Consider the following 15,807-nt stretch of genomic DNA (forward strand, 5'->3'; position numbering starts at 1 on the left):
GGGGGAGAGAAACAATTGTAATAATCTGAGCAATAAAGATTTATTAAAAAACAAAAACAAAAACAAAACCTGAAATTCACTGGTGATAGATTAGAGAGGTGGGAGAAAGCACAGAGGAGTGGCTGGGGGGGGGGGGGGGGGGGGGGGAGGGGTTCGGAGAGAGGAGCCCCTGGGATTGGATTAAAATAAAATGATAGACACACACTTAGGTGGGTTTGGGAACAATAACAATGAAGGAATCTGTGGTGTCCGTCCTGGAGCCCAGCACATTAGGTTGTGCCCCCAGGCGTCCAGGAAAAGGGAAGTTACAAGTGACCCAGACATTTCAAGGATGTTACCATAGATACAGAAAGACAGACAGGCTCAGCTTAGGTAAAGGTTGACCTTGTCAGTGGAGATACCGGCCTCGAAGTAACTGCCCACCATCACTGCTTTAGTTAGAGGCGGATTTCAGATCCTTTGTGGTGACTTTAGGCCTGAGTTTGCAGACCGCCACGCAGGCCTCCCCTGGGCTGTCAGGTCAGCATGTGGCCCCTTCTGTCCACACTAGTACCAAAGCCTAAGAAAGGCCTTAATCTCATCTTGCCAGAAAAATACCCAGATTCTTCTCACAGGGAGAGTTTCCGCCTCTAAATGTTTTTGTTATCCATGCGGCCTTTTAGGAGCCTAGTGGCAGGGAGTACAGCCAATGTTCCCCCTTGCCATGGAGATATCAAAGCCTGCCATCGGGAAGAGGAAGCAGAACTACCGGACCTTTCCAATGCCAGAAGCATGGCCCTGGAAAACTCTAGAGTTCTGCTACGAGGATCAGTGATCAGTCTCAGGACAGCAGGTTTATGCTAACTAGACAGAAGGCCGTAGTTTTCATATACAGGAGCAATAACTACTCAGAGAAGACACGATGGTAGAGAATATCCCACTTATAGCAGCGACAACAACAAATACATAATTAGGTAAAACCTAATGCAAAATGTGCAAAGCCCATGTGAGGAAAACTGTGAGACTCTCCTACATAAGAAACCACCCTGATTGATTTATGAATTACACTCCAGGTTAAACTATAAATTAGTCACACGATACTAATGTGGTTATGGAAAAAGAAATATGAATGGCTAGGCAATCACTGAAAAAGAGAAACTACGATATGCAGCTTATATAATTAAAACAACTCCGGACCACACACGGATAGACAGACCAGTGGAATAGACTAGATGGCCCAAAACAGACCCAAGGACTGCGCCATTCCAGGAGGCATCTCAGACCACAAATTCAGCTCTTTAATAAATGGAGACCAGTGGGTAGCCACTTGGAACAAGATAAAGCCAGACCCGTATTTCATACCAGCCACAAGAACAACTTCAAATAAAAAACAGAGGCCGGGACCAGTTTGGCTCAATGGATAGAGCGTCAGCTTGGGGACTGAAGGGTCCCGGGTTCGATTCCGGTCAAGGGCATGTACCTTGGTTGCGGGCACATCCCCAGTAGGGGGTGTGCAAGAGGCAGCTGGTCGATGACTCTCTCTCATCGATGTTTCTAGCTCTCTATCTCTCTCTCTGCCTCTCTGTACAAAATCAATAAAATATAAATAAATAAATAAATAATAAAAAACAGAGATCTAGTGTGAAGCCTGGAATCACACAAGTACTGGAGGGAAACAGGGTACTATGTACCTGCCAACAAAAAGGAGACCGAAATGGACTTGCAAGGAGAGCCCTTCAGGAAATATTGTTAAAGGAAACAAAGAGCAAGCGAGTATTAGAACCAGCACCTCGGTAGCCCCTTAACTTCAGGGAGGGCCGAGCTTTCCCAGAGGCTCCAGCTGGGGTCACTGCCAGGCCTGAGCTCTCATGAGGTCACCGTTTCCCGGAGACTCATGGGTGGAGGGCCTGGGCTGGACTGTCTGAGGGCAGGAGTACCTCATTCTCCCAGGAGATGGCCCTGACTTACAGCTCCCACTCCTCCCACACGCCAACTTTCTATAGCTCAGGGTGTGTTGAAATATTGTGAAATAACGAATACACCCTGGGAGATGAGTTTTCTTTCACTAAAGTGCAGCCCCTTGAAACTGACTGTCCAGTAGTCCCTCCTTATATGCAGTTTTGATTTCCACGGTTACCCGCTGTCAAAAATATTAAATGGAAAATTCCAGAACAGAGCAATCTGAAGTTTTACGTCGTGTGCTGTTGTTCTGAGAGCGTGATGGCATCTGGAGCTGTCCTGCCTGCCCAGGACGTGACTCATCCTTCATCCAACACGCACACTGACATGCTCCTCGCCTGCTAGCCCCTCAGTAACCGCCTGGGCTGCGTGATCAACTGTCTCAGCATCCTGGTGCTTGTGTTCCAGTCACTGCAGGGCAAGAGCGGTGATTGCCGTTCGGCGTGCTGCTGGGAGCCCGGTGCTTCGTCCCGGGGAGCCGTCTGTGCTGGGGAACACCGTCAGCACAGGCTCCGCTCTACCCGCAGGTCCAGGCACCCACTGGGGACCGGGAGTGTATGGCCCCCGGAGCCGGGGCCCACTGGGATTTGAGAAGAACATAAAGAACGGAGTGGAATGGACCTGGAGAAAGTAGGGGCGTGTGCTGTAGTTAGTTACCAGCCTCCGCTCCTGGCTTGAGTACGCCTTTCTGGGGAGGGAGAGTGGGCTTTAAATCCCACTCCCCGCCACAGGCTAATGGTCATCTGTCCTCCTCCCTTACTTCAGACAAGAAAACAGTATCTCCCCAAATGAAGGGGTTTGCCCGAGGACGGAGCAGGTGTCTGGGACGCAGGGCCAGAGCCGACGCCAGCGCTGTGCTGTACCGGCCTTAGTGCAGACTCCGAAGGCCCAGGGGTGCCGTTGGGGGACGGCCCCTCGGAAACCGAGCCCAAATGGTAGCACACGCACACCTCCTCGCCTGCCTGCCTGGCCGTGTTCAGCCATAGCATGGCCTCAGCGCTCCTGCAGGGCCCACATGTTTGAGTTTAATGTGCCCAACTCAGCCGGAATGCCTCACACAGGATTGCTGTTGGAGACGCCTCTCGTCACCTTTCTTGCCAGATCCAATCCTATCTAATAAAGAGGGAATATGCTAATTGACCATCAAACCCTCATAAAGATGGTGGCACCAATAGCCAATAAGGAAGGGATATGCTAATTGACCACCACATCCAACATATGGTTGCACCCACAGCCACAAGATGGCGGCACCCAGTCCCCTCAGCTGCACTGAGGTGGCAGATGTACGGCACAGCTGGGCCTGCCCCCAGGTGGCCTGGTCAGTCCACTTACCTTCCTCCAGAGTCCCCAGTCCCCTCAGCCCTCCAGCAGTGCAGGGCCACCCGAGGCATAGCTGCCCCACCACTCAGGCCCCTGCCTCTGCTCCTCCCCAGAGGCCCCCCTCCCACCTCTGCCCCACCCATCAGGCCATTCTCAGGGCAGTGGCAGCTTCAAGAATCTGTGCGATTCCATCAGCCACCTGCCCCACACTCTCCTGGCTTTTACCTCAGAGTGAAAACCAAGTCCTACAGGACCCCATTCCCCCCACATTCCTGCTTAACCCCCCCTCCCCCATGTTCTCCACACCTGCCTGTCCTCAGGCCCAGCCACCTGGAGCTCTGAGCTCGCGGAGGCACCAGAGCTTTCCCTCCCGGCCGCTGTGACGAGGGCCCCACACAGGGCGCCACGGTGCACCCGGCACAGGTGCCACTGCGAGCTCGCGTGAGGGTGCCGCCTCGACAGCACAGGAGGTCCATAGGGTGGGGTTGCCCCAGCCTCCTTTGTACCTTCCTGTCTGTGATGAAAGATTAAAATTCAAAAACCAAAAACTTGTTTTTTTAAAGTTTTGTCTTAGTTTTTTTATTATACTATAAACATTAAAATTGGAATGTACAGAAGAGAGCAGGAAGGAAGGGGACGAGAGGGTGACGGAAAGGCAGGTAGGAAGGCAGAGGCAGAGAAAGGAAGTCACCCCATGGGCTGCCATGCAAACCGCTCCCATCAATCCCTGCGTTTCTAAGTCCTTTACACCACCCCAGGGAGTGGGAGCAACCTTCTTGGCGAGCCTGACTCACCAGACCCAGCCTGGCTGAGGTCACTCCGCACCACAGCTTCAGACGAGGCATTCTGGGGGCCTTCTGGCGTTTCACCCAGGCGTGGCTGAGTTCATCTTGGCCATACTTTTTAAGAGATTCTGGAATCTTCTCTGGAGAGAAACAGAGTAAGCAGTTGGATGTCTCCACAGCAGTTACAATGGAGGTGGTGACATAGAGCACCCAGGCTAGAGCAATCCTCCTCGCTGAGATGGGCACACCAACGCTCTCTCTCGCCAGAACCTCTCATCCAATCACATGAGCACATGTCTCCCTCCAAAGATGGTTCCATCTAGAGCTACTAGAGGCAGCTTTAAAAGTGGACACCCCAGGAGGATCCAAGATGGCTGCTCGGTTAGACACCTAACCGCAGCAGCACACAACAATTTCAATGGAATACAACTAAAATGTAGAGTGGACATTGCCCAGAGCTACAGGTAGTCGACTGACTGAAAATTGTACAATAAGAAGGAAAAAGAAAACCTGAAGGAAAATCAGAGGAGCTGAAAAAAGCCTAAGGTACGGAGACATGCTGCGCGCTCGCATGCACGTGCGCGCGGAGAGGTCGCAGCCGGAGAGGAGGAGAAGGCTGGGTGCTGCCTGGCGTTCCCTAGCAGGAAGGAAATAAAACCCCCAGCCTGGGCTAAATCCCAGAATCGGCAGCGCTGAGCCCGTTATGAGCCAGACCCTGGGGACCCAGGCTCCAGCAGGGGGAGACGGTGCGGCCAGGCCCGGAGCAGCGGCTGCCAGGCTGGGAGCGGCCAGGCCCAGAGCAGCCGGGTCTGGTGTGGCCAGGCCCAGAGCAGTGGCTGCCAGGCTGGGAGCAGCCAGGCCCGGAGCAGCAGCTGACAGGCTGGGAGCGGGCAGGCCCGGAGCGGCCGGGCCCGGAGCAGCCGGGCCGGGTGTGGCCAGGCCCGGAGCGGCGGCAGCCAGGTCCAGGGCAGCTAGGTCGGGAGCGGAGGTGACCAGACCCGGAGCAGCTGGTTGTGGAACAGAGCCTAGGCCCGGAGCAGCCAGGCCCGAAGCAGCTCGCTCCTCGCCTGCCCCTGCCCCACGGCTGCCTCTCAGACATGGCTGGAAACTTTTGTGGGAACTTGAGGGTCTGCTGAATCAAGTGATGAAGGCTTAGATCTGGATGTGTTGAGTTAGTATAGGGCTGGGGTGTTGATCTGTGAGTGCCTTGGGTGGGCCTGGATGAGGCTGGTTGACCTATTTGGAAATGTCTTTTGTGTGAAATGTATCATTGGGCATGTGGTGGTATTATTGATATGAGAAAATGCTAAGTAACTGATTTACTATCTGAAAAGGGATTTACTATCGAGGAAAGGGAGGGAGGAAGAGACTGAACATAAACTGCACCTATGGATGGGGACAGTGGGGGATGGGGAGGGGGCGGAGGGTGGGGTGGGAGCCTGGTGGAGGGGGGAAGAGATGAGGAACCTTTGTAACAGTGTGAACAATAAAGATTGATTAAAAATAAATAAATAAATAAAATAAAAATAAAATAAAAAAATAAAAGTGGACACCCCAAAACTCAAATGATCAGGTTCCCTGGTTTCTTGTTCAGAGCTTCCATCCAGACCAGTGGTTTTTACCTTTCTAATGCCTTGACCATTTAATACAGTCCCTCATGTTGTGGTGACCCCCCAACCATAAAATTATTTTCGTTGCTACTTCATAACTGTAATTTTGCCGTAATGTAAATATCTGAGATGCAGGATGTATTTTCATTGTTACAAACTGAACATAATTAAAGCATAGTGATTTATCACAAAAACAGTATGTATTATATATTGTGAAATATTTATTTCTAATTACAAATAAAAGAAATTTTGTCTTGAGGCATGGTGTAGCATGGGTAATAGTCTTAATATAACAACAGTAAAATATATTGCTACATTTTGTGACAGTATGTGTAAAAAGCCAACGTAGGTGTGAAGGTTGAGATTGCTTCTTTCTCACCAGATCAGAGATTCTCAGGGCAGTCTTTGCAAGAGCACAACGAAGATCATCTTCCACAACAGGTCTACTTCTGTATTTAGACTTGATAACCAACAAGCTTGAAACCCCTGTTTCACAAAGATATATTGTTGGAAACGGAAGAAGGTGGAGCAACAGAGTCTCAGACAGAACAGGATATGACTGCAAACACTTGATCCAGAATTTTGTAACTGGCATTGTAGAGAAATCAGTTCTCACTGCATCGCTGTTAGTAAGTTCAATGAACTCCTCTTATGCTGTCTCAGGAACATCTTCAACTTTGACTGTGAATGGACTTCTGGCAAGTGCAAATGGGTATCAGGTAGATTTGAAAAGTATGATGAAATTTCGTCTGCAAGCATGTGCAAGCGTTCTTTTACAGAAATTATCATCATAATCCTTTTGTCTGGCTCAATGTTATGTTCCTCAAAGAAAGCAGATAAGGTAGGCAACATGTAAATTTTATTTTCATCCAATTTTTTTGTCAAAGCTGAAATTTCATTTGCAAAGATTGGATCTTTTCAGACAAATCCAGGCATGTTGCATTCGGTCCTTGCAGTGATAAATTTAACTCATTCAAGAGGGCAAAGATGTCAACCAAGTAAGCTATAATATTTTCTGAAGTTCACTTTTATCACTGAAAAGTGCTTCGAACTGCGGACTTGCCTTCTGATTAAAAAAATGTTTTGAGTTCATCACGAAGCTCAAAAACACATTTTAAAACTTTTCCTCTGGACAACTGTCTCACTACAGTGTGAAATAGCAGAGCGTTGTTCTACGCATCCAACTCATTGCAGTTTAAAAGTGCTCGCCTTTACAAAACTGACAGAACTTATGACACTTTTCATTATTATTGTAACTCTTGTGGTAGCATCTTCATTGCAATATTTGCCGATGAATCATCTAGTGAGTTCCGATGACTTTTGGTGACTCGTTCAGTACCAAACATTGAAATCCAGATCAACTTCCTAGCATAGCTGGAGCACCATCTGTACAAACACCACAAACCTTTTCCCAAGAGGTCTTACGCTCTTTCAGAAATGAACCAACTGTGTCAAATGCATCACGTGCAGTAGTTGTTTCAAGAGGTTTGCAAAAAAGAAATTCATCTTTAAAGTCACCATCATTAATATACCTCTCGTAAACCAGTAACTACCGTGTTTCCCCGAAAATAAGACATCCTCCGAAAATAAGACCTAGCGCATGGAAAGATAAGATTCCCTGAAAATAAGACCTAGCGCAACTTTGGGAGAAAAAATTAATATAAGACACTGTCTTATTTTTGGGGAAACAGGGTATGAACAGTTTGCAAAGTCTGTAGATTCATCAAGCTGGATACTAAATATTGGAAGTGGAGATTTAATTTCCTGGATTACCTGATCAAGAATATCAGCAGACATGTCATCTATTCTTCTGCAGACAGTGTCGTTAGATAAGGAAACTGCACTCCATTTCGTAACAAATTCGTCTTCTAGCATAACTAGAACAATGTCTTTGGCTTCTGGCAACCGTAAATCCTCAGCAATGGTGTGAGGTTTCATAGCTCTGGTGATTCTGAGTGCCACTAAATATGAAGCTTCAATGGCTGCTATGTTTTGTTTGTGGTACTTGCCATGGATGGTTTGCTAACGAAAATAATATATAACAATAGCTTTAATAATACAAAAGATGGCATAGTTCAGTCAATACAGTTCTTTAAAATTTACCATTCTCAGTGTTGTTGTTGTTTTATAATAAATCTTGATTGTTAATATTATCACAGGTGTTCCTCTTTTTTCCCCCCATAGCTCCCCTCCACCTGATTCCCACCCCACCGCATGCCCTTACCCCACCCCCCGCCACTGTCTTCATCCATAGGTGCAAGATTTTTGGGCAATCTCTTGCCGCACTCCTCAGATCCCCTACCCCTGAGAATTGTAAGTCAAATCCCTTCCTATGTCCGATTCTATTATATTCACCAATCCATTCTGTTCTTCAGATTTTTAAAAAATATATTTTTTTATTAATTTTTCACAGAGAGAAAGAGAGAGGGACAGAGAGTTAGAAACGTCAATGAGAGAGAAACATCGACCAGCTGCCTCCTGCACACCCCCCATCGGGGATGTGCCCACAACCAACGTACATGCCCTTGACCAGAATCGAACCTGGGACCTTTCAGTCTGCAGACCAACGCTCTATCCACTGAGCCAAACCTGTTTCAGCTGTTCTTCAGATTTTTTATTCACTTGATTTTTAGATTCACTTGTTGGTAGGTATGTATTTGATGTCTTTTTGTTGTTCATAATTTTTACCTTTACCTTTTTCTTCTTCTTCCTCTTAATATCTTTTAGCATTTCATGTAATCCTGGTTTGGTGGTGATGAACTCCTTTAGCTTTTTCTTTTCTGTGAAGCTGACCTTCAATTCTGACCTTCAATTCTGAATGATAGCTTTGCTGGGTAGAGTAATCTTGGTTGTAGGGTCTTGCTATTTACCACTTTGAATATTTCTTGCCACTCCCTTCTGGCCTGCATAGTTTCTGTTGAAAAAGCAGCTGACAGTCATATGGGTACTCCCTTGTAGGTAATTAATTGTTTTTCTCTTGCTGCTTGTAAGATTCTCTCTTTGTCTTTTGCCCTTGGCATTTTAGTTGTATGTCTTGGTGTATTCCTCTTTGAATTCCTCTTGTTTGGGGTTCTGTGTGCTTCCTGAACTTGTAAGTCTATTTCTTTCACAAGGTAGGAAAAGTTTTCTGTAATTATTTCTTCCAATAGGCCTTCAATATCCTGCTCTTTCTCTTCTTCTGGCACCAAAAAATCCTAATGTTGGTACACTTAAAGGCCCCAGAGGCTCCTTACACTATCCTCACACTTTTGGATTCTTCTTTCTTTCTGCCTCTCTGGTTGTCTTTTGCTTCCTCATATTCCAGATGTTTGGTTCGACTCTTGGAGTATGTTGATCTACAGTTGAGTTTCGTATATTCTTTATTTCAGACAGTGTATGCTTAATTTCTGACTGGTCCTTTTCCATTTTTTTTTTCTTTTTTGGCATCTCATTAAGGTTCTTGAAGGTCTCTTCAAGTTTCTCAGCAGTTTTTAGAAGATTCTTGAGTAACCTTATAAATGTAGTTCTGAACTCTATGTAATCCAATCGTTTACCTTCTTCCATCTCTCCCATTCTTGACATGCTTCTGTGTGTCCGCATTTTGGCTGCCTCCCTGTATTGATGGAGTGGCTTTGTGTGGTAGATGACCTATAGGAGCCAGTAGCTCAGCTTCCCCAATCACCTTAGGTGGTCACTTTTGGTTCACCCTTTTGTGGGCTGAGTGCAAAGTCTTTGTGTAGTTAAACCTTGATTGTTGTGGTACACTGGGGGAAATTGACCCCCAGGCCAAATGGCTCCAAGGACCCACTGTGTCTATAATAGGAGAACTATTGGAGACAAGCTTATGGTGCAGGCCTGTTTCAGTGGGGCTTTGGTGCTCACTGAGCCTGCCTCCAAATGTGTCACTTATGGATGTGAGGTGCTGAAATCTGGTGTCTCACACTGACCACCAGGTACACTGGCTTCTGGATCTCCAATGAGGTGCAGTTCAGCTACTGTCTGAGGCTACCCTTTAGGAGCTACAGTGAGAACCACAGTCCTCTCCTCCCTGCTTGGAGCTTGGAGGCTTTGGAGCTGTCTGCACCAGGTGGCATGTTTGCTAGGTTAAACTGCAATAGAGAAGCCTATTCATATGCAAAAGCCACTGCTTGGAGCTTGGGTGTGTTTGTAGATTGTGCGAGGTGGAGTCTCAGGGCATCACTAGGCTAGGGCTTGGCAAATAGCAATGGCTGCCAGTCAGCCGTCTCTGCCTCTCCGACCATGTCCCCTTGTCTCGTGCCCCGGCACAGCAAACTATTATCCTTGCACGCAGCTTGGCAAGAAAGCCTCCCTAACTTTCCAACCTGATGGCAGACAGTCCAGCTTCTCCCCAGAAACTGGATTTCAGAGAGATTGGGAGCTTGTCTCTCTTCGAGTTGAAGAAAGCAATGCCCGCCGCCAGCCTGTATTATGCACGCACCCCCATACCCAGTTTTTCAGCACTTGCGCCCTGAATGCTCTTTTCTCTTTCAGTCTAGTTGTAGAACTTCCACTCAGCCAGCTTGCCCGTGGTTCTGGGTGATAGACGTTTTGCCTTTTAGTTGTAGTTTTGAAACTGTTGTGCACGGCAGCAGTTTAGATGTTTACCTATGCTGCCATCTTGGATCTCCTCTGTGTTGTTGTTTTTACATACCTGTTACTATCACAAGGGGGCAGTATTCACATCAACCACAGCTGAATATAAAAATTCCGATCAGTATCCAGATTAAGTTTCCATGGTACAGATTTTTCCCCCCAGTAGTTCCTGATTTTACATTTGCCCAGTAATTATAATTCATAAAGTGTCATTTTACCTCCAATACCGCTGCTTTCAACACAGTAGCTGCTTTTAACAGAATAGCTGCTTTCAACACATGAGCTTTCTACACAGTAGTTGCTTTCTACATGTGTGTTATTGGTCCGTATATTATGGCACCAGCCCTATCACATACACCTGTATTTGTACGGGGTGTATGTGATGGGGTTGGCATGATATCATCACACCAGGTACTCATATGTGGGCATATCTGCCTGTGGGCGGACCTGCCTGGAGACAGATAGAGAAGCAGTGTCTTGGTTCCTAAGACCATTGGAATTATGTGTTTTCCGATAGTCTTAGGCAACCCCTGTGAAAGGATCGTTTGACCCCCAAAGGAGGTTGAGAACCACCGATCTAGACCCTAACGGTCCCAGCCAGAATGTTTTTCAGGTGGTACTCATTTTATTAGGAGCAATGCCTTTGGGCAGGGAAGTTTAATTACATGTAAAGTGCAATCAGTGGGCTGGAACGAGGCTAGTCACCCAGCGGGCTCTGCTGCTGATGTGGTCAGCACCTGGCCCTGCCCGGGGGCCTGGAGACAGTCACTGTCCCTCCCTCAGCTAAGGTTTCCCTACACTGGTGTGAAGCTGCTCAGCGGGCTGGCTGCGAATGGGACAGAACCAGGAAAAGGCCTTTGAACTTGGGCAGCAGAGGGTTCAATGTGGTTCTCAGATTCTATTCATGTCCTGAGATCAGCTCTCTAACCTCTGCATTTACTTTCACCTTCCCAGCAGTGCTGCGGGCATGAGCTGGGTGAAGTCTCTATGTGGAGCGTGCACATGGGGCCATCTAGGAAACGATGCCGCCTTGTTGAAGCCAAATGTGAAGAACACAATTAAAGAGAGACTTGGCGGCTTGGAAGTCTGGCTACACTGGGATAGGCTGTGTGAATCAGGCAGGTGAAACAGCCTCCGAGACGGGCCACCCCACGTTAACAGACACAGCCTGCACGTTAGCCATCCACCCCGCACTGGGCTCTCACCCTCCAGTAACAACCCTTCTAGTCACACACTATAAGCTGTAAGCAGAACGAGGGCTTGTTTGTCCCAAACAAAAATCCCACCCAAGTCTTCCTGTGGGCTTGAGGTGAAGCTGCACAGAAGGGAATGCTAACCCGGAATAACTTCTTAGGAGACCAGGCGGGGGCTGAGCACTTAACTTTTTGCCACAACAGCAAAGGGCAAAGAAAAACCGTTTCTATTTAATCACTTCTCAACAGGTGTGCATCCAGGACAATACAGGAATAACAGGAAGGGAGACAAAAGCCTTCAGGCTCGTTTGAGCCCACGCTTGTAGCTGGTGGCTTTCCCTTTCGTGCAAGTAGAAGTGAGTTTTCCAGATGTGCACTCATTAGAAAAACTGGATTTTCCCAGAAAAACCCTGCTGTTCAGGACAGTCTTCCCATGGAGCAGAGTCAGGATGCGCTGCAGCAGCACACGGGGTCCGAGGAAAGGTAATCTGAGGGCCCGGCTGGAAAGCGGTCCTCGCCCCCGACTCAGCAGCCAGGGGCCAGGAGCCGGGACAGGCCTCTTCCTGCGATGCCCTGCCGAGCTCAGCCATACTCGGATGCAAATGCAGCTACTGCTGCGAATGGGGAACCCACGCGCGGAGCTGAGCAGCTTGCGAAAGTCACGTAAGGGATGCGATGAAGTCATATGACCCTTTGACACTCACTTGGCTCAGGTCACGGCCACTCCGCCCCAAGGTCCCCTCTGTCTCTCTCACACACAGGGGGCATCTGAGCATCTGTCTTTGGCCCCAGTACCATGGCCTCTGTAAGCTGGCAGAGGCCCCGATGCTCTGAGGAAAACCTTTAACAAGAGGAAGCAGGGAAAGGAAAAGACCCTCGTTCCCTCGCCCTGACACTGTCCCCGGGACACCAAGCAAGGCTGCGAGACCAGGCCGCAGGGCTCCCCGGGCCTTGGGGTCAGCCAACCAGCCGACTCCCGGCCTTCCTGGACAGGAAGAAGGAAATGACTGTCACAGGCACGCACAGTGCACGGATCAGTGCACGGGAGCCGTTCTGAGGAGCAGATTCCTTCCACCAAGAACACAAAGGGGGGCGTCTGGGCCGGAGCCCCAGCTCCTGGCTGCTGTTACTGGAGCACAGGCCCTGCGCCCCGCACCAACTGCTGGGAAGCCTGGGCCTCAGTGTTAGGGTTCACAGCCCCTCTGGCCCCACCCTCCCCGCTCACTGACTCCGAGGAACAGAATGACCGGTCACAGCGGAGTGACCAGCCCTGGTGAGTGGGGCCGACGCCTGCGCTCGGAGGCCCGTCCCTCCTGTGCTGTCGGCAGTGGGTGGCCGCGGGGCCCGGAACGGCTCTCCATGGTCCCGGCCGTGGACAGGCCACACCCGAGCTCCACCGGACGGCTTTGGCTCACAAGCAGGATGGGAGAGAGTATCCACTCCCTCCTCCCTGGGCAGCAGTGTGTGGCCTTCCTAGCATGCGACCTGTCAGCGGGAGGCTGAGCGGCTCCTGGAGGCCCCACAGACTGAGGGCTGCGTCAGCCCGGGGCACCGGCTTCGAGACGGGCAGGCGGGCCGGTTCCCAGAGCAGGGCCAGCCACCGGCGGAGCGGGATGGAGGTGAGGCCCTGGGTCCCAGCCTGGGGCAAAGCTGGGAGGGCAGGGCCCTTGAAAAGACTGGTAAATGCTTGTTTAAAAACCCGATGCCAGCTCTTCCCACAATGACTGACCCGAAGGGAGGAGGAAGCTGGGAATCTCCCTTTACTCAGCAGCCCCAGCCGTTTCTGACCAGGGAGGTTTGGGGAGCACCACCTCCACTTGGGGAGCCACTGAAGCGTCCAGAGGGGAGGACATGTTTCCCTTGGTGGGCAGGGTGAAGCCTGAAGGCAGGGAGACCACTGCGATCCTTTAAGCAGGAGACCAAGATGCTCCCAATACGTCCCTGGCAATGGTGGAGCACCTGGCACATTGGACACGGGTGTGTGTGTGTGTGGGGAAGGCACAGGGCGGGATATCACCGACTACACTTGAGTAGGTGCATGGTCAGGGGCTGAGGCACCCCCTCAGGTCGCCTCTGTATGCACTGCCCTCCCCACAGGAAGAGGCCACAGCCACCTGCACGGCACCGTCACCCCCATCACTGCCCGGTGCCCAGAGGCGCTCGGCCCTCCACTCCTCGTGGGAACGTTGGGGCCGCAGGAGGCCCGTGCTGTCACTGTGGCGCAGCGAGGTGGCGACCGGAACAGCAGCCACAGGAAGGGGTCCGACAGCAATGACAGCGGGTGTGGCCACAGCATCAGACTCCGAAAGAATCCGAGGGCAAGCGGCTTCCCGATTCCCGGGTCCTCTCGCCGTGGAACGCTGGCTTCACAGCATGCGCCCCACCTGTGCCCTCCTGCCCCGCGGCCCATCCAGCCAGACTGCTGTCCTCCGCAGGCGGGGCCTGGGCATGAGGCAGAGGCGCCTGCAGGAGTGGGACAGGCAGCAGGAAATTTGAGAGTTGTTTTATATGTTTTTATTGATTTCTGAGTGAAGAAGGGAGAGGGACATAGAAACATCCATGATGAGAATCATTGATCAGCTGCCTCCTGCATGCCCCTTCCTGGGGATCAAGCCCACAACCTGAGCATATGCCCTTAACTGGGAATCCAATTTTAACCTCCTGATTCATAGGTGATGCTCAACCACAGATTCATGCTGGCCAGGCATGAGATTTTTTCTTTGTTTTGTTTTGAATGTTTTTATTGCTTTCAGAGAGGTAGGAAGATAAGAGTTAGAAATACCAATGATGAGAGAGAACCACTGATTGGCCATCCCTGCATGTCCCCAACGGGATGGAGCCCACAACCTAGGCACATGCTCTGACCAGAATCACACCATGACTTCCTGAATCCAACTTAACCTCCTGATTCATAGGTCAACGCTCAACCACCAAGCCACACTGTGCCACATCAGGTTATTATGGTGCACACAGGCCCAGCTAGAATCAAATACTTGCCCATGTTGGGCATACAAGTTGGAATGATTGTCACTTAGAACATAAGAAAGGACATAGAAATATAAGATCACAACACTAAAATGATTCTGAAGGGAATCAGACTTGTTATTCCTGAGGGAGCAGAAATGATCTTTGCTTTTGGCTAAAACATAAAACAGAATTTTTCCCACCTCCAAAATTATAAGGTCTGATTAAGGTCTGCAAACATCATAATTACCCTAATGACACATAATGAACAATGGGAACTGTCAGCAATGGGGACATGCAAATTGGACAGCATTTGACAGGGAATACTCACCAACCGGCCCAGAGCGGCCACACCCGCTCTGACGCAGAATCCAGGAATCAGAGGCGGCTTGGGACCCATCTGGTACCACTCCCAGGAATGTGCTAATAAGCATTACTGGTCACGGAACTTCGGGTAATAAAGTTTATTTTTATCAAAGAACCACGAGGACATCTGTCAATTATGATGGTTCTCTGGATCCTACTTGCCCTTCCTTTTCCTCTTAAAGTCAGACATTCCATCAAAACAATTTCTTCCTGCTGAAACCGGTTTGGCTCAGTGGTGGAGCGTCGGTCTGCGGACTGAAGGGTCCCGGGTTCGATTTCGGTCAAGGGCATGTACCCGAGTTGTGGGCACATCCCCAGTAGGGGGTGTGCAAGAGGCAGCTGGTCGATGTTTCTCTCATCGACGTTTCCAGCTCTCTATCTCTCTCCCTTCCTCTCTGTAAAAAATCAATAAAATATATTTTAAAAAAAACCAAAAAACAAAAACAAAAAACAATTTCTTCCAGTCCCGGCACTGATGCCTATGCCATTTCAGCACGCCAATCCTCTGCCCTCTCCCCATCCACAGTGACACAAAAAGGGAGGGGAGGGAACATGATGTTTTTGCAAATTTTCATTGAGCATGGAATTTATAGGAAAAGATGTAATTAGAAATGGAAAATTTTAAGAATCCACTACGTCTGCTCATTGTTAGCAAGTGACAGGGGTTCCTTTTCCCAGGCTCACCCTGAAGCAGAGACAACCCCAACTGCCTGGCTGGCTCGCAGGCTCCCGGGATCATGCAGCCCTCACTGCTCCCTGAGGAAACCCTGTCTAACCAAGTGCTCACAAGGGCTACATGACCAAAAAGAGCACATTTAAATACTCAATCTAAGCTAGTTTTCCCAAACTGTGTTTTGTGAAACAATAGCACCCTACATTCCACAGATACTTTAAGTACAAGTCCTGCCTGGGCGCTGGGCGGGGCAAGGTCACGGCCATCGAGACCAGTGAGAAGAGCGCCTGTGTCTGTGCTGGGACGCTCTGTGTAGGTGCCAACTCCAGGCTGGCAAGGTGGTGACAGGACACTGCGCCCAGGAG

The 15,807-nt window shown here is 49.6% G+C and overlaps 1 protein-coding gene across 4 annotated transcripts in view; it reads right to left on the minus strand.

The window, feature by feature from the left end:
- Nucleotides 1–1,936, minus strand: part of UAP1 (UDP-N-acetylglucosamine pyrophosphorylase 1) — a 40,941-nt gene extending 39,005 nt beyond the window's left edge. For all 4 annotated transcript variants that reach the window (XM_045577024.1, XM_045577022.1, XM_045577023.1 and 1 more), the window contains exon 1: nt 1,830–1,936. In XM_045577024.1, the coding sequence (XP_045432980.1) occupies nt 1,830–1,921 (92 nt within the window). In that variant the 5' untranslated portion in view covers nt 1,922–1,936. The remainder of the gene's footprint in view (nt 1–1,829) is intronic.
- Nucleotides 1,937–15,807: the final 13,871 nt, after the last annotated feature.

Source organism: Pipistrellus kuhlii, unplaced genomic scaffold, assembly GCF_014108245.1.
Source record: "Pipistrellus kuhlii isolate mPipKuh1 unplaced genomic scaffold, mPipKuh1.p scaffold_m20_p_80, whole genome shotgun sequence".
In the NCBI taxonomy this organism is placed as follows: domain Eukaryota; kingdom Metazoa; phylum Chordata; class Mammalia; order Chiroptera; family Vespertilionidae; genus Pipistrellus; species Pipistrellus kuhlii.